General features: G+C 56.2%; 1 protein-coding gene across 7 annotated transcripts in view; it reads right to left on the reverse strand.

Moving 5' to 3' along the window:
- PXDN (peroxidasin) overlaps nucleotides 1–17,782 on the reverse strand; it is a 75,664-nt gene that overhangs the window by 17,366 nt on the left and 40,516 nt on the right. For 4 of the 7 annotated variants that reach the window (XM_027624052.2, XM_027624056.2, XM_027624058.2 and 1 more), the window contains 13 exons: nucleotides 17,468–17,539; nucleotides 14,478–14,549; nucleotides 14,032–14,103; nucleotides 13,117–13,286; nucleotides 11,497–11,614; nucleotides 9,691–9,860; nucleotides 7,258–7,530; nucleotides 6,188–6,304; nucleotides 5,012–5,170; nucleotides 4,548–4,660; nucleotides 3,492–3,648; nucleotides 1,371–1,479; nucleotides 657–814 (listed from right to left, as the gene is read on the reverse strand). In XM_027624052.2, coding sequence (XP_027479853.1) covers nucleotides 657–814; nucleotides 1,371–1,479; nucleotides 3,492–3,648; nucleotides 4,548–4,660; nucleotides 5,012–5,170; nucleotides 6,188–6,304; nucleotides 7,258–7,530; nucleotides 9,691–9,860; nucleotides 11,497–11,614; nucleotides 13,117–13,286; nucleotides 14,032–14,103; nucleotides 14,478–14,549; nucleotides 17,468–17,539 — 1,760 coding nt within the window. The remainder of the gene's footprint in view (nucleotides 1–656; nucleotides 815–1,370; nucleotides 1,480–3,491; nucleotides 3,649–4,547; nucleotides 4,661–5,011; nucleotides 5,171–6,187; nucleotides 6,305–7,257; nucleotides 7,531–9,690; nucleotides 9,861–11,496; nucleotides 11,615–13,116; nucleotides 13,287–14,031; nucleotides 14,104–14,477; nucleotides 14,550–17,467; nucleotides 17,540–17,782) is intronic. The other 3 variants (XM_027624055.2, XM_027624057.2, XM_027624054.2) reach the window with 2 other exon arrangements.

Consider the following 17,782-nt stretch of genomic DNA (forward strand, 5'->3'; position numbering starts at 1 on the left):
TCGGGCACTTCCTCTCCTCCCAGGAAGCAGCGGGCCCGGTTTCCACATCCTCATGCCGCATGTTCGTATCTAAGAACACTCAGTTCTTGAGTGACATTTCCGTCCTACGGGCAGGATGGGCTCCCCGAAGACGAGTCAGAAAACCCCGTGGAAAGCCCCCAGCCTGACCCCTAGTGAGGGGACGGTGTGCACGCGCTCCCACAACACTTTACATGAACACTCGCCATTGAAGGGATGCTTCCACACAGGAGAAACCCCGGGCCTCCAGCGCCCTTGAGAGCGCTGCGCCCGGCTGGCTCTGCGCAGACAGGCCGCGGGACCTCTGTCCACACAGCACCAGGGCGGCCTCAGCAGCGGTCTCACGAACGCCCGAGCGCCAGGAGCCTCCTTCCCGACAGCCACAACCCTGCATCCCAGGTACACGGCCTCACGGATTTGCGACTAGCCTGCCAGGTCACAGCCGCCCGACCCGTCTGGCCCTGGGGCTCAGGGCAGTGCACGGCCCAGTTGCGTGTCAGGGGACCTGAGGCAGTGGCTGCGCAGCCCAGGCCTGGGCCACCGAGTGCTCCCTCAGACAAGGGGATGAGGGAACGGCTCCTGGGAAGGCCCCACAGCCGTGCGGCCCAGCACTCAGGGGAGGGGGGCCCGGGACTGACTTGTTCCGTTGAGGTCGACCATCAGGCCATGCTGCACGTGCTCCTGAATGAGCTGCAAGGTCCGCTCAAATATCTCTCCGGCGCGCGCCTGCTCCACGGTGTAGGGGTCCCTCGGGTACCGGAACAAAGCCAGCAGGTCGTTGGGAGATCGGGGACGACTATCGGGTTGAGGGGCACACAGGGAAGAACAGAACCAACTTTTGAGGACAAGAATCACTCACATCCAAAACTATAATTATTGCCACTAAATATTTCTGTAGCTACTTTTCTAGAGACATGATGTATCGTACCTTACTCATCCCAAGCGGAAGGCATCAAACACAAACAAAAACAAAGACACTAAAAACAAATAATTAAGTCAATAGAGGAAACACAATCTATTTTAGTTACAATGCAAAATAAAACACTTCGGAATTACCAACGTGAACAAATACGCTACGGCCTGAGAGATTTTTGTTCTTGCCAAATCACTCATTAACAAGCCCATGGAATGAGTTCAAAGTTTCTAAAAATGTCTCATTTGTGAATCCTGGTTCCGCTTCTACTCAGAAAGGATGTGTCTTTTTGTTGTCCAAACCCCACAAAACTTGATGCCAACGCTGATTACGATTTTTAAATTAAAAAATGTTCCCTGGGACGAAACAGGTCACAGCTCTGTTCTACCCCAGAGGCTGAGTGAGCAGAGGTCTCTACCCGCCTCCGCCCCCATGGTACCTGTCAAACAGGTGCGTGCGGGTCGAGTTGATGGCTCTGTCCACGGTCGCAATAGCTTCAACAATCGATGTGGCCACAAACGGGTCCCCATTTCGACTGACATCAGGAACTGGGAAAACATGAAGTCGTTCGTTACGTCACCGCGTTACTCAGGCATCTGGCTGCTTGCTCCTTCCCCGCCAGATGCCTCCCGCCAGAGCGGCCCGGGCGTGGCTGCCAGTCAGCGGATGGCGCCCACGGTGCCAGGCCCCGTCCACCATCGGCAGGCCTGTCAGATCTGCGGCGTGGCATCACCGGCTCTGAGGCTGGCGGCCACCGTCCTCACCTCCTCCCCCACACCTCACCGTCCCTTACGGCCAACACCACCGTTGAGGAGAGCAGCCGGCTCACAGACCCCCTGCTCAGAACTTTCCGGTGGCTTGCAACATACGTGGAATAAAAACCAAACCATGGCCAACAAGGCCCCAGACCAGCCTGGCCTCCCCGATTCCTCCACTGGCCTCCAGCTTTCGGCCTGTCCCGACCTCAGGCTTCACACTGGCCATGCCACGTGGCTCTACGTCTCAGAATTTGCTTGTTCGGGGTGGTCCTCTCCGACGGCCTCCCCCAACCCCGACTCTCAGGGTCGGATCACTATTCCAGCCTGTTTCTCGTCCCTGTCCGCCACCAGCATCTCTGCGCTGAACCGGAAGGTGCTGTCTGACTCACCCCTCGGGCCCCCACCAGCCCCTGACGCCCAGCCCTGCACATGTGGGAGTGGCAGCCCTGCACAGAGCCGGGTGCAGCCACCCCTGCGTACTCCACAGGCCCGGCCCACTCACCGCTGTTGGCGGGCCCCTCCACACGTCTGAAACATGGCCCAACAGCCTTTCCCCCGGCACAACCCCGCCTCGGTGTGTCTCCAACGGGGCCAAATGTACTAATTTTTGGAACCGAATACTTTTATGCTAAGTGGTAGACAAATGGATCAGATAATTTTACACAATTTCATGACTCCAATATTTCATTATTATGCATGACTTGGATTTGTTGTTCTCTAAGCAACGATCACAAAAATAATTTGAAAACATTAACCTATCTTTAGAAGAAATAAATGAAATTCACCAAATAGAAATTGTTTCTTGGAGGTGGGATTGTGGGTAGGAGATTATTTTTAAATCTCATATATACGACTAAATTCACATCAAAGTAAGATTGTTTTTAGGTATCAAAAATTGTCTTTCAAAAAACAAAAAGTTGTAGAATTCATCAATTGAATTTTACATCCATTTCACACACCATATATAATGGGAAAATAACACTTTTCCCTAAAAAAGAAAAACCCAAAACCAGGCTCCCAGTTATTCCCTTAGGGTTCCCATCTGGCGAGTGCTTCAGGCACTGGGGAGGGTGCCGGGCGCACAGACCAAGCAGACCCCGCCCCACCTGGGGTGCTCACAAGCCTGTGGGGAAGGCGGGTGGGCGCGCTGCAGTGGGAAAGGCAGAAGCGCAGACCCAAGCGTGGACACTCAGGACGGGCCGCCCAGAAGGCACAGGGAAGCTGGAGGGGACGTGCGTGGGACGCGGGTTTCACCCACAGCACGGGGGAAGCATTAGCGACAGGTCACAGGGCCTGCCCTTTCAGGAAGATGGCTGTGCAGACAGAGCAGCTGAAGGAGGCAGGTGAGGGGCAGACGCAGACGCTGGACCAGCGTGTTGTCAGGGTCCAGGGCAGGGAGCTGCCCCTGATTAAAGACACTCATCCCGGGAAGACGTGGGGCCCCATCCGGAGCAAGAGTGAGCACGGCAGAGGGGCACCGGCTCATTCAAACACACGCCTGCCAAATGGGGACCGTAAATTACACACTGTTGAATTCGAGTTGGTTTGGAAGACGGCCATGCCAACCACTAAACCCCGCTCACGGAGAGCCTTGATCACAGGGCATGTGACCACACTGGCCTGCAGTCCCGGGGCGGCAGCAAGAGTGTGTGATGCCGGGGCCCTGGCGTGTCCCCCCGCCAGCCAGGGACGCGCTGCCTTCTGAGAATCAGATGGTGGGTCTGCAAGTGCCCTGGGCCAGGTGCCCCCTCCCGCCTGTGAGCCCACGCCGGGGAATGTCCACACGGGCCACAGGGACTCACCGCTCACGCTGAGCACCATGCTGACGGAGGCCTGCCCGATGGTGTTCCGGGCCACACACTCATAGCGGCCTGCATCTCCCGTCCCGACATCGTGGATGGTCAGGAACCCCTCGGGGCTAATGTGAAATTTCCCACTTTCCGTCACCTGAACCCCATCCTGGAGCAAAGCAGAACAGGAATGATACTAGGAACAAGACCCAGAGGCAGAAGTTGTTTTCCCTGGGGGTGGAGGGACCACTCTCAGCACCTCACAGATGGACATGGCCTAGAGGCTATGCTCAGATCTATCCAGAAGTGGAGAGAAGAGGAGATTTATTCCAATATACTGAGAAGAACTTTTCTTAAACTCTTGTGAAAGATCCAGAAAAGATTAAGACAGAGACTGAGTCCCTTGGATTCTCCGGGATCGGGGGTTGGGGGCACACAATCCCCCGTGGGATGCGCACAGCACGCGGGCGCCCAGTGACAGAGAAGGGCCCTGGGCAAGGTCTTCTGGGAAACAGGACACCTGAGCCACACCTGAGAAGGGCAGGCAACGGGCCTGGCCAAGGAAGGACAAGAGCAAGCCCACCGGGACAGCAAGACGGCCACACGTGGTCCCGACAGGTGAGATCTGGGCAGTGGGGGGACGCGGCAGAGGGCCAGGGTGTACCCCGGAACTCAAACCTCCCTGTGGGAGCCCCCTGCCTGTGGCCACCCTGTCCTCCAGGGACACATGTCCTGTCGAAACCCTTGTGCATAATGGCTAAACACCGAGATGCAATTTTCTACTGGGCTTCACAAAAGCAACCCAGAAAAATGGAACAACAACAAAAAACCTTCTCCATTGACGATGGGGCCATGGATCTAACTGGAGGGTTTTCACTGCTTTGTCACCGAGAAGAACGTGAAAAGGAGAATGCGGGTTTGTTTGCTTCTGGTTTTGTTAGTAGGGATCCCTCAGCATCGTTTAACTCGGGCTGTGGTGGGGATGCTTTCTCCGCTCTAGAAGGTGTGGAGAAGCCGCGAGCTGGCGGGCACCTGCCACACCCGTGCCCCGCCCCCCGTGGGCGGTACCTTGTTCCAGGTGATGACGGGCTCGGGCTCCCCCTGGGAGCTGCAGGGGAGCTGCACGTTGGTGCCCACCTCCACCGTCATGTCGCTTGGAATGCTGGCAAACACCGGTGTGACTGCAAAGCAAGGGACACCGAGCTGACCGAGGAGGAGAACTCGGGACACTCATTCCTAAGAGCACAGGCCCCTCGTCCTCAGCCAGGGCAGGCCCAGCGCACTCTCAGCCGGCATTGGGCCCTCCTTCTGCCTCCCAGCTCGGTCTGCACAGAGCAAAGGGACCGGAGGGAAGGGGAAATGGTCTGCCGGCTGCCCGCCCTCCACCTGAGGGGCAGGGTCTCAAGGGCAGACCGCAAGCCCTCACCAGCTCCTGTCCTGAGCAGTGAGCACGGGCTACCAAAGGCCCGCCTTTCCCGAAAGCAGGTCTGCACAAAGCAGCCCGTCCACCGGGAGGGGCCAGCGCCGCGTACCTCTGGGCTGCACGGTCAGGTGGGCCACGGCCCTCTGGGAGCCAATGATGTTGACGGCCTGGCACTCATACTGGCCCTGGTCGTGCAGAGCCACAGCCGAGATCCGGAGCGTTCCCGATGAGAGTACCAGGTGCCGCCTGTCCACGGACAGCTGGCTCCCTGAAAGGCATGGACGTACAGTGGGCCACTCGGACTCAGGAAGGCTGGGTGGAGCAGAACTTTCTTGGAGCAAACGGAACAGTGGGACGGACTGGCCTCTGCCCAAGTCAGGGGCGGCAGGGCTCTGCACCTCCCGAGTGACATTCCCTACCAACTGGGAATGGCCAGGTCAGAGACAAACAGAGCTGCCCTGCCTCTTAGAAACTCCCCAGAAGCGGGAGGAGCAGATAAGAGAGAGGTGCAGGAGCCAGGACACAGGGGGCCGTTGGGGAGGGACTGCTGGGGAGGGGCCGGGGGGCTGGAGTTACGCAAAAGCACAGGACACCCCATTGAGGTGCTAGCACATGGCCCCTCCTGCCTGGGGACGCGGAAGTCCAGGTGCTAGGTGCTCACACACCTGCCCACCCAGGGTGCTCGCTCCTCAGGGTAGGAAGGCAGGGAGCGGCCCTCTGGTTCAAGGCAGAGCCCCTGGGCAGGTCCTCAAGGTCAATTCCAGGACAGAGCCCTGAGGCCACCTCCCCTCCCCTAGACCTTCGCCCTCGGGGAAGTCTGTCTTCATGGATATCTGACCAGGGGCTCACCAGCTGGAGCAGGATGGTGCGGGGGGATCGCCCCCCAAGAATCAATGTGATCAGCCGTCTGACCTCGCGTGGAGACAGCGTGACAGCCCCAGAGAATGAAGTGACACTGAGCTTCAAACAAATGCTATGAGTTTCCAGAAAGTTCTATCCTACCTGCTATGAAATTTCATCAAGATGCTAATTAAGTGTGCACTAAAGGCAAGACAGCCACCATCTGGGAGGCGAGAGAGACAGAAGGCACAGGCCACCCGCATCCTCGGAAAGGACAGTCTCCTCTGCGTGTCCTGCACCGTAGCCGTGGGCAAGGCCTGCAGCCGGAACACGCAGACACGACTGTCCCCACCCCTGCTCACGGGGGCTGGGGCCTGGGCAGAGGGCAGGCAGACTCGCCCCCGAGTGTGGAGCGCATCCCCGCAGATGCCGGGCTGGCTCTCACCTCCTTTCGTCCACGCGATGACCGGCTGTGGGTAGCCCTTGGCCTCACACTGGAAATCGACTGTTTGACCCTCGATAACAGCTCTGTCTGCAGGCGTCACAGTGAACTGGGGAAGAGCTTCCGGAAGGAAAAACATCGGAAACGACATTTCAAAGACAGTTTTGGGTAAAAATGCTGTAAGCTAGCGTCAGCGTCAGCGCTCCCTGTGGGTGCACTGGAAGCCGCGCGGCAGGGGGACCATCGGCGAGCAGGGGGCCGAGGACAGGGAAGGGCACAACGGCAGTCAAACAGCGGTGTTTCCCGGCCCCCTGCCGGGGCCTCTGTGAGGTCGACGCGGCTGCGGGCTGCACCGCACGGGTGGTGTGGATGGAGGGGATGGTGTCCGGCTTCCGCCCGCAGCGGTCAGGAGACCCGAAGGTCCCTCTGGCTGTCGGACCTCAGGCAGCACCTGGAAGTGGGTAAGTGTCACGCAACAGCTGTGTGGGGACAGGGCTGCTTCGTTACCGCTGGGCGGAGTCACAGCCCCAAATCCAGATCAATCCCATCTGTACAGAAGGAACGACCAGACGGGCCAGGGCCGCGTGCTCATGTGCGCGAAGGGGCCAGTAGGAGGGACTCACAACGGACGGCTCGTGAGGCCGCTTCCCTGCAGGCGGGAGGGGCCGGCGAAGATAGAGAAGTAGGGGAACACTGATTTCTCCGTAGTTCGCACTTTGCTGTCTAGAGCTTCCACACAAATGCCCCACTTTGCAATTTATTTCTAAACTAAGAAGCTCACTATGGAGTCACGTGGGACATTTGGAAATGCCCAGCTGAGGTCTCAACACCACAGGTTCTCTCAGCCACAAATAACAGCCAGAAATAAAACCCCAAAATAGAAGCTCCTGAAGCCTCCATTCAGAAAACAAACCTACCACCAAGTCAAGAAGGGAGATGTGGGAAGCGAGTTGGAAACATAAAGCAACTTGCCGGCGCAGGGTGGGGACGGCGGGCGGGGTGGGGTCTGTGCAGGGAGGGCTGCCGGGCGAGGGTCTGCGCGTGTGCATGGACGGACGGGCGCCCTGACCCACCCTGGACGATGATCAGAGCCGCGGCGTGGATGCTGTCCACGCTGTTGGATGCGAAGCAGGTATACTCCCCACTGTCGCCCTGCAGGACATTCTGTATGTAGAGGCCACCAGACGGGGTGATGCTCACGCGAGGGTCCTCGGGCAGGGGCGTGTGGTCCCCTTTAGTCCAGGTGATCCGCGGCGGAGGGTGGCCTGTGGCGCTGCACTCCAAGGTGACACTCTCCCCGACCAGCACCTCCGTGTTCTGTGGCTGGATTACAAAAGCGGGTCGAGCTGTCACAACGAAACACAAGTTCTGCGTTAATTCCCTCCAGGTCAGCAACGGCATTTTGCTTGGGTTGTTCTATCTTCGTTTCATCTGCGGCCCTTAAAGTAAGTAAAGCAAACACGACTGAATCAGAACACGCTCTCACTTTCTTTCCCATGTCAGAAATTGTGCCAGCAGCGAGGGTGAGCGTGGCTCCCTCAGTGTGGCCTGAGCCCCAGGGAGAACCCCCACTTCTGTTGATTCTAAGTACATCGGGTCAGTCTGGTCAGACCTGGCTGGAGGTTCTTCCTGGCATAAAACACTGCTTTTAAACTATATTTAGAACATATAAAAATAAGCAATTTCCCTCCCCAAACCAAAAATATAAATTAAAACTACACTAAGATAGTACTTTGCAGGTCTGACTCTAAAAGAAAAATCCACACCCTCAGTAATGCATTTTGTGAGGGAGTCTGTGCAGAACAGAACTCACTAGCGGGTGGTGTCCACGGCTGCCGTCCCCACTGCGGGCCGGCTCGGACGCGCACGTCAGGACTGCTGCCATCCATGCACCCTTTCACCCAGAAGTTACTCTGCTAGGAGCTTACAAACAAGAAAAGCAATGTATGTACTCAAAAAGGGAGGTTCTTAAAACATTCCTGTGATGCGTATTCAGGCCGACACCCTTCTCCCCAGTTCTAGAATCCAGAAATGCTCCTAAAATAAAATACTCTTTCATCACTTATTTATAAAACTGGATCTATCTGGCATGAGGCGTTTACAGTCTTCACTTATCCCACATGCTGTGACTATTCACACAGTTCGCGTGGACGCTGACGACAGGGTGGGACCTGGGACCCCGCGGCAGCGCCGGGCGGCTCAGCAGACCATGCACCAGGTGGCCTGCTGAAATTCCCCAGATTTCTGATTTCCAAACGATAGCAGACCCAAGAGGTTTTTGATAAAGAGACACGGACCTGAAATAGCAAAAGAATTGGGGGAAAAACCCTCCGGTATTCCTGCTGAAGAACCAGTTAAATAGATCACGTTCCCACCAGGTAATGACTCCCACGTGGCACTGAAAGGAAAGTGTAAGAGAAGCCGTCATGTACTGAAGACCAGTGAGGCAGGGATGAAGAAGGAGGCACTGGCTGGAATTTGGGAGAGTGGGGATGGAGGCAGAAATTTAGTGGGTAAGGCAAGAAGCAGGAAAGACACATTTCTGCGTCTTTCATGTTGGTTAACGTTGAAGCTCCGTTACCCACATATCTACGGAAGAGCAGAGGATAGGAAATGCAGAAATGATCCTAATACTAGCATTTCCAGAGAATGGCAAGCTAGAACACGAAGCCGTTTGCAGGGACAAAAACCCCAACGTCAAAGCCCACCGGGAGGGCACGTGAGAAGCGGTGTCACGACAGGCCAAGGCGAGGCCCAACACGACGCCACCCAGAAACCTCCGAGTCTGGCTGACCCACGCGCTGCCCCTCGGTGACAGGCAGCCAAGATCAGTGGAGAGAGAAGTGAATCTCACTCCAGGCTTTGTCAACCGAAAGCTGGTCCTCGCGCGGGGATGCTGCCTGACCCCCACGCCACGGGGTGGAAAAGACGTGGCGCCACGGAACAGCAGAGACGCAGAAAGAAACAACAGGATTCGCAAGTGGGAAAGACATCACAGCCAGGCACTAATGATTGTGTGTCACACACCGGGAAAACAGAATTCAGCCTATTTTGGACACAGTGGTAGGGGGTAACTTTGACTCCGATAACCTAAGAACGCAGTAGGCCAACGACCAACACAAAGGACGCTGGGGGACTTCCAAACTGGAAGCGGGAAATGGAAGAAGAACGATAATTATGCCAAAGGAAGGCTTGGAACTCAGAAAAGACTGGACAAACAGTGTCAAGTAAGATGCAGAACATGCAAATCTAAACACACTGCTCACGGCAACATATACAAATGGACTCCTTCAAGAAAATGTCAGTCCGTGTATTTTTTTTTTTTAAAGGCAGAGCAAAGGTTGTGGGTCACCTAGTACCCCGCCTGCAAGGCTGTGGCTGAGGGTGCTTGGCTGTAGACCACTGCACCCGTGTCCCACCCACATCCCGCCCGCGTCCCTACCCGGCTGGGCACGGGGAGCAAGGGCCGTCCTGGGGGAGCCTCGTGCGCCATCCTCTGCACGTACCTGGAGACCCAAAGTACCTGAGGGTGACCTCCTGTGTCTTCACCTGCCCGGCCACATTTTTGGCCATGCACTGGTAAATCCCCTGGTCCGTCTCCTGTGTGTTTTGGATCATCAAGGTCCCGTCGTCCAGCAAGTTGAGGCGGGAATCTGTCTTCATGCTCAGCTCATTACTACAAAGACAGAAGTCTGGTGCTCAGGTTCTTGAAGCACGAGGACACACCAGAGCCACACAGGAAGAGCCCCTGAGCACCTGGCACCTGGGGGGACAGCATTTGGCCTGTCCAGGAAACTGTCCTACCACACAGACTCTGGCTTAGTACTTCTAGAAAAAGTGCTGACCCACCACATCTCTAATTCATCAACTTACTTTATTACTTATGTGTTCAATCTATAAGATTTTAAAGTTTTAAAGTAGTTCTCCTGCCAAAGGGGAAAAAGAAACATAGTGGGAAAAATTCAAAGGAAACATTTTCGTTGGTTTCTGGCAAATTCATTCAAGATAATGGGGCAGGCCCACAGGTGAGACTGACCAGCAGGTGAGGCAGACCCCCAGGTGAGCCAGGCCCCCAGGTGAGCCAGGCCCCCAGGTGAGGCAGGCCCCCAGGTGAGCCAGGCCCCCAGGTGAGCCAGGCCCCCAGGTGAGGCAGGCCCATAGAGAGGCTGGCAAGTGGAGGGAGAGCCCGGCACCAGACTTCAGGCCCAGAGCTTTTGGGCTTTCACTCTGCCATGTTTGGCTCTGACACTTTAACTTCTGTGAGCAATGTGTTTACTTATGAAAGCAGGTGTAAAGGGCTCAGCCAAATCGATGCTTTTCTGCCTTTTAAATACATACTTATTCCTCCCATGTTAACTCCGGATTTTAAATCTCAACAGTCCAGAGTCATCCAAGGTAACAGGTCATCTGAAGGTGCGGCCAGCGTCTGTCCGTCCCTGCGCGGCGCTGGGCCCAGGTCATGGCCACAAACCCAGGCAGGAAGGTGTCTTCCCCTCCTGCACCTGACGGCTCCCGATGCCAAGCTCCCTGTTCCACTCCTCTCCTCTGGGAGCGCTGCTGGACTCACCAGCCCAGCACTGGGCAGGACAATGGCTGGGGGGGGCATCCTCCTCGCCCGGTCATGACCAAACATGGCCCGCAAGCTCAGAGTGTAAGTGCTGAGAGCCGAGATCCACCGACAAGCGGGTGTCTGTCCGTGCCCCCGTCACAATGGGGACAGGAGCCGCGACAAAGTGCTTTCGGGTTAACAATTTCTTTCTGAGTCAGTTCTCACCGAACGCCCGAAAGTGTCCTCGTTAACACGGGGCCCTTGGGGGGCTGACCCCTGGAGCACCCTCCTCCTACACCTCTGCCCCCACACACTAAAATGCTTGTGGATCAAAGGGGAGACTTGTGTTTCCTGAGGCAAATCAGGTGCACAAGGAGCTAAGTACGTAAGTGTTGGCTTGATGGCGTCCCTGAAGATGCTGTCCCAGCAGGAAGGACCCCTCCTTAGCCAGGAGGACTGGTCCCAGTGTTCCAGCTGCGGAGCCCCAGTGCCCAGACCCGCCAGGTTCCGGCACAGAACGTGGGCAGGTTAAGAACCAAGACGCTCCCCCACTCCTCACCCCTGGCAGGGAGAGCAACGTGCCCCCCTTTATAGCAGCAAAGATGCAGAAAGCTCTCTCCTTTAGACCTTTCCCTCCGCAGCAGAGGACAAAAGTGTCAAGGGGCATCTGCAGGTGTCGGGGTGGGGCCGTGCACAGCAGACCCGACGGGGCATCTGGGGGAACAAGGAGCACCCGTGGCAGCCTGGCCAGCACCTGACTTACTTGTTTCGCAGCCAGATGATCTCGGGCTTGGGGTTGCCTTCTGCTCTGCATGTGAAGAACACGGTGTTCCCTGAGGTGACGTCTGCATCCTGGGGCTCCGATGTGATCCGGGGCCTTTCTGTGCCAAGAAGGAAATGGAGACCTTCTGGCTCTTAAATGGTCCCATAAAAGTAAACAAGACCCCAAACCAAATCCCTCACATTCAAGAGAAAATCCCAAACAAACATATATCCCGAGCACAAATGCTCCCACAAGAAGGACAGACAGGCTTCTCTGCACAGACCGCTGAGTCCTTACCCAGCATTTTCTGACCCTCAGATCCACCTCTAAGAGCCTGGGTGGCGACACGCACCCAACAAGGCCCCAGTGGCTGCTCACCCTTCAAGAGGGTGAGGGGCCTGTGTGCACGGCGCACTCCGTGAAAAGCTGTTCTTGAGTAAATAAGAAATGATACTTTTTAGCTACAGCAACGCTGAGAGCAGAAAGCTCTACCATGCAGGGCAGGGCGGCAGAGCCGTTGTCTTTCATCCCCCGGGGATGCGTGCCCCTCCTACGGCCCCGGGCCAGACCAGCTGCCTCCTCCAGTCTGCGGACTGGTGGGTGCCGCACATTCTCCTTCTCCACGACCACAGTGCCGGGGAGGCAGACAGAACACCCGCGGCGCCCGAGCCTGGTCCCGATGGGTGAAGTCAGAGGTGGCTGGTGAGTGGGAGCCCGGGTGGCTTGTGCCCCGGAGGAGGGAGCGGACAGCAGACGAGGGCACCCAGGGCTGGCCCGGGGGAATCTGCTGTGTGGGGCAGGTTTAGACCCGGGGGTGGCCGGGCGCGCAGCCCCGGCCTCTGTCCCAGGAACCAGTCCTGTCGCGAAGCACCACTGCCCAGTACCGCTGCTCCTGCGCAGCATGGCCCCCGACAGCTGGAGACCCGGCGTGTGCCCAGCAGCAGGATGGGCTCACGCAGCACAGGGCCCCTGACAGCACACCCCGAAGCAGCTGCGTGCACAGCGAAGCACACACGTCTACGGTTGATGAAGGAATCCAGATGCGGACGGGAGAGCCGTGTCCCGGGCGGGAGACTGCTGAAAACTACGGACTTCTAGCTTCTAGGACACAGACCTCTAAGACTTAAAAACGACGATGCTTTAGAGAAACTAATTTTAGCACCCCCCAAAAAGTGCTGCAATGAAAAGAATAAGCAAAGGAGTCCTCGGGCACTCTAAGCAAGATTCTGCCCTGCTGTTGGATTTTGCTCCTTTTCTCGTGACCAGTTTCTCGGTGCAGCCCATGGGCACGGCTCAGCGGGCAGAGGCTCTGGGCGGCATGGACCGAGCCCAGAGGCAGACCGCTGCCAGCCCCACCGGCCCGGCCCCGCCCCACGAGCACCTGGGAGTCGGGCCCAGCAGCCGCGGCCGTGGGGGGAGCGGGAGACACAGTGCGTTCCAGAAACTGGAAACAAAAGCTGAGGAAACCAACAGTTGCTTACAGATGCTCATACAGATCGCGGCTTTGCGAAGGAGCGTCCTGTCGGGTCCCACCAAGACGCGATCTGGGGACACCAACACAGAAGGCAGGCCAGGCCGTGCCGCGCCCTCCGGACGACGCCCTCCGTCCTGCTCACTCACCACAGTCCAGCTCTTCGGGGGTGATGGTGGCCACCGAGCGCCCCTGGATGCGTCGAGGATATTCACAGGTGGCCGCCGCCTGCGCATTCCCCGACTGGGCGTAGGTCTTCAGCAGATCCGCCAGCCACAGGATTTCACAGTCACAGTGAAGCGCGTTGGAGTCCAGCCGCCTGACGGGAGGAAGACAGCGAGACGGGGGGTCGAGCAGGTCCAGGCCCCCGCACACGGGCCTGGGCCCACGCAACCCTGGCCCCACATCGCCGTTCTCAGTGCGGCGGCTGACGGCCTTATCAGAAGGAATGCTGACCAGCGAGGAAGGCTGTCTCAGTTTCCTGTATCCTGCGCGGGAACTACACTTCCTATAGCCTGATTCTCCACTTCCTGACATCGAGCCCCTGGCCTCAGGGACGCGGACGGGGGATGGGGACGAGGGCCAGCCGCAGAGCAGCCCCGCGGCCACGGGGCAAAGCACAGGAAGCACCGGCAGGCGTCCGTTAACTCTCCACCAGCACTCACATACCTTTATTCTAGCAAAGTTACGTACTCGGTATAAGAAATATTTTTAGAGGCCCGGAGGCTTTGGAGGCCAGTGTCCTGAACGTCTAGCTCTGGGAACGCTTAATACAGGAAACAGGATTGAGTCCCTCTCCGAGGATCTTAATCCCACACTAAAATAGGCAAAATGGGAGTAAAAATTAATCTGAAGAATTTAAAACTGACTTTAACAATGTCTTGCTCGCCTATGAAAGGGTCGATCTGCTGGCACAGTGCCCGAGTCACCGGGGCTCCGAGCTGCGCCCGCTCCAAGGGTTCAGGGCCTCCTGCCCCTTCCTGAGGGGGACCCACGCTCCACAGCCCAGCAGGGGACTGGTCGACGGCCTCAGGGACACGGGGCCGCGCTGAACACATACTCACAGTCTTTTCATGGATTCCAAGTGATCGAATGTTCCTGGAACCAAATGTGTGATTCGGTTGTTATGTAAAAATCTGTTGAAAGAAATAATACAACAAACCAATTTTTAAAAAATGCTTCTTACATGTGTAGAAAAGAGTATCAACAGTCAAAACAGAGGAGCTTTTAAAAAATTACCCAGTGATTGCATTATTTCATACAAATGAATCTGAGAATGTTATTTAGCCCAGAAAAGAACTAGGGTTTTTTTTTTTCTATTTTATCACCATTCCCAAAGAGACAATTGTCAGTCCCGCCTCTGAATTGTGAGACAAGGAGCAGGGACTTTGCCCGGCCAGTTCTCGGAGGCTTGAACAGACTGTGGCCTCTTCTCTCCTGCAGAACCTGGATGGGGCGATGGCCCGGGACCATGGGTGGACATGGGCGGGCGGGAGGAAATGCAACTTACAGCCTTTCTAGCTTCGGCAAATGTCGGAACGACTCTGGGTCCAGAGTTTCTATCTGATTAAAGTGCAGATATCTAGACAGGTATAAAAAAAGAGAGAGAGAGAAGAAAGAGCTTTTAAACAGTTTTACTTTTCGCAGATCTAGATTTCCTGCTCAAAAAAATGTTTCCTAAGTCCTTTCAAATTCGTATGTCAATAACTCTCTAGATTTCCTACATTGTGTGGAAAACAAGTGAAATCATCAAATAGTAAGATTAAATACAATTAAAAACGGCACAGACCGTACGACTGACCGGTTGTTGGTGACTCTGACCGAGGCCCCTCCACGCCCGGGGCCTGACCGCGTGGCCGTGACCTCCGTGCAGTATGTGGGCCTTTGCAGGAAAAAAGTCCATGTAACCTTCCCTACAGCACACAAGGTAAGTAGACGAATACCTTTGTTCAATCTTCTAACCTCTGTGTGAATTTAGGGGGGGACGAACTTACACTTAAATTTCAGACTGAGCATAGGATTAACCACATAAATGATGAAGAGTAAGATCCTGTGTTTCCTCAAATGTGCTCAATTATACGGAATATACAGCATTCACACTTCTTTTGCTATGTTTCCTCACTTTCCATATATTCATACGTTTTTTGGTACAACTAATTTCTCCTCATTTTCCTGAACATTGCTTTTCTCACTGTGAAAATCGGTGTTTTTCCCCTTAGGTGAAACAATGGACACTGACTTGGACGTGGCCTTGTGATGGGGATGCTTCTGCAGCGAACCCCCCACCCACACGAGGAGAAGAGAGGTCTCCGCCCTCCACGGCTCGCTCACATGGGGCCCAGCAGAGAGACAGGGACAGCCTCGAGCGATTACAGGTTTCATCACGAACTCAAACACCAGACAGAAAGCCTTCTCAAAACGCACCCTGGACCCCTCAGAGACCTTCACTAACGTTGAAGTTACTGGAACTTCAAGGTCACCCAAGTTCATTTGCCCTTCCTAGCCCATCGCTGTCTCCCTGGCCCAGCTCCCCGGGAGGGCGCCGCGATGACCCCGAGTCGGGAGGTTGCAGAGCCCCCAGAGATCAGGTGAGACCCACACTTGCCTCCCGTGCCTCCCGGAGACAGGTCCCTGCCCATCGACCTCCACTCCAGGGTGGGAAGCACGGGAGCCCGAACGGGGGAAAATCCGCATTCAGCGGCCGTCACGGGAGAAGCCTGAAGGAGACCCTCGTTAGCAGGCCGGCTGGGCCCTGGGGAGGCGTCCGGGGAGGAGGGAGGAGGAGGGAGGGCCTGCTGGTCCTAATTCCCGGAGGCTTGTTCCTGTTGCTCACAGGCACTAGGGCTGGGCCCGTGAGCTCAGGCCAAGAAAGTTCCCACAGCTCCAGGCAGCCTGGGTGCCACCACCCTCCCACGGCCCCAAGGTGGCCGTGGGTCCCAATGCCAATCAACGCTCTCTGACTCTGGTCACGTGTTCGCCACCCAGGAAGAGGAGGGCCTCCCGGGAGCCCGCTGGAGCCCAGGCTCCACCGACTCCTGGCAGCTTTGGGCTGGCAGCCTCTGGAGGGTGTGGAGGGGCTCCTGGTGTGGGGAGGGGGAGCCCGGGCAGGAGCCACCCCCTGGGCCACGGCACCACGCACACCCACCAGGAACAGCCTCATCTCCTCACACAGCACCCTCCCTGCGGGCGGGGACCTGGTCCTCAGTGTCTCTGCGTGTCCCGTCAGACACTCGCTGACATTCACGGAAGGAGAGCCACATTTCAGTGGCCCAGACCCTAACTACCTGTAACCCAGGGTTCTGAGGGCCGCCTACCCAGGATGCTCAGTCCGACACCCTGCCCCAGGCTCCTGGTGCAACGGGGCTCACTTCTCCCCAGACTCTGCCTCTTTCCTCCTCAAAGATAAACTGACTCCCGCCTCGTCAGGGTGAGCACCACCTGGTTCTAATTTTTTTCAGCACGTTTAAATCAGACACGGTTTTCTGGGTGTTGGCCATGATTATCTTACTGCCCCCACCCCAGGAGAAGCGTGTCAGATGCAAGAACTCTGTCCTTCATAGACTCTACGTCCACCTGGATGTTTTCCAGACACTCCCATGTGTTTCTGCAACCCTGTGAACTCTTTGGTCCTCTCCGAAGCAGAGATCATACAAACCTGACGCACAACTGTTTCCCAGTCCTACTGCACGCCACGCACAGTGAGCTCAGCAAAGCAGGTCCCACTGGAATAAAGACCCACCTAGACCCACGAGCATCGTCTGTGCTTCCGAAGCGCCTGGTTTCGGGGGGAGCCCCAGCTCCGCCATTGCGCCTCCGGAGACGCGTCTGTGCCCGGCCAGGAAATACGCAGACAGACGTCAGGACGCGTCGCAGCCAACGGCCCTGTCCAGCCCCGTGACCGTAACCGGATGGCCATCTGAAACTCCTCGGAACCACTTCAGCCCGAACAAACCAGAAAAACTCTTACCGGGAATTCTACTCAAAAATGAACATGCTGACTTCATATGCCGCCAAAGAAACAACATCCAACATACACTAACTAGAAACACACGGAAAAAAAGGTTCATCTTCTCCAGAATAACGACATAAAGGCAGAAAGGAAGCTGGATGTGTGGGGAGTCACAAACGGGAAACAGGGTACAATGAAAACAACCTGCTCGTCCCGCACTGCCCCGGATACCCCTCCCCGAAGACCTTTCCTCGTTCGCAAGTCTGTCTCTGCCTTACATCGGGAGCACCATGGAGGTGGGGGCTGCTCGGTCTCACTGTTCTTTGGGTCACGGATGCTCGGCATGGGCTGCCGTCAGCAGAAACCAGTGCCGCCCACTCCGGGGTGGAGGGGTCGGACAGAACCGCTCTTTCCGCTGGCATGCACACACGCCCTACGCCCCCATTAGTACAGACATGCATCATGCAAACAGCAAACTTAGTTCATCTTCCTACAAGAGGCAAAGGGCAGGTGGCATCCAAGACAGCCAAGGACGGGAGAGGGACACTTACAGTTGTTCTAGAGAGGCAAGTCCCTTAAATGCTTGCCTGTCAATTGACTGGATCTCATTCTTGTACAGATAGCTGAAACAAGAAACGGGGAGCATTAGCACACACACGAGAAGCCGCAACTTCAGATGGAAAGAAGAATTACGTTGACACATGGAGGGCGTTTTCAAATTAATGACTGTATTAGAATACAAACAAAACATTTACACGGCAGTGTGGCTCCCCTCTCGGAGGAGGTTCCCGGCCCTTCCTCAAAGGAAAGTCTCCAAACGGGAGGTTCTCCAACCACCGCCCTGTCTTCCAAAAAGTCACAGGCTC

Source organism: Zalophus californianus, chromosome 8 (genome assembly GCF_009762305.2).
Source record: "Zalophus californianus isolate mZalCal1 chromosome 8, mZalCal1.pri.v2, whole genome shotgun sequence".
NCBI classification, from domain to species: Eukaryota; Metazoa; Chordata; class Mammalia; order Carnivora; family Otariidae; genus Zalophus; species Zalophus californianus.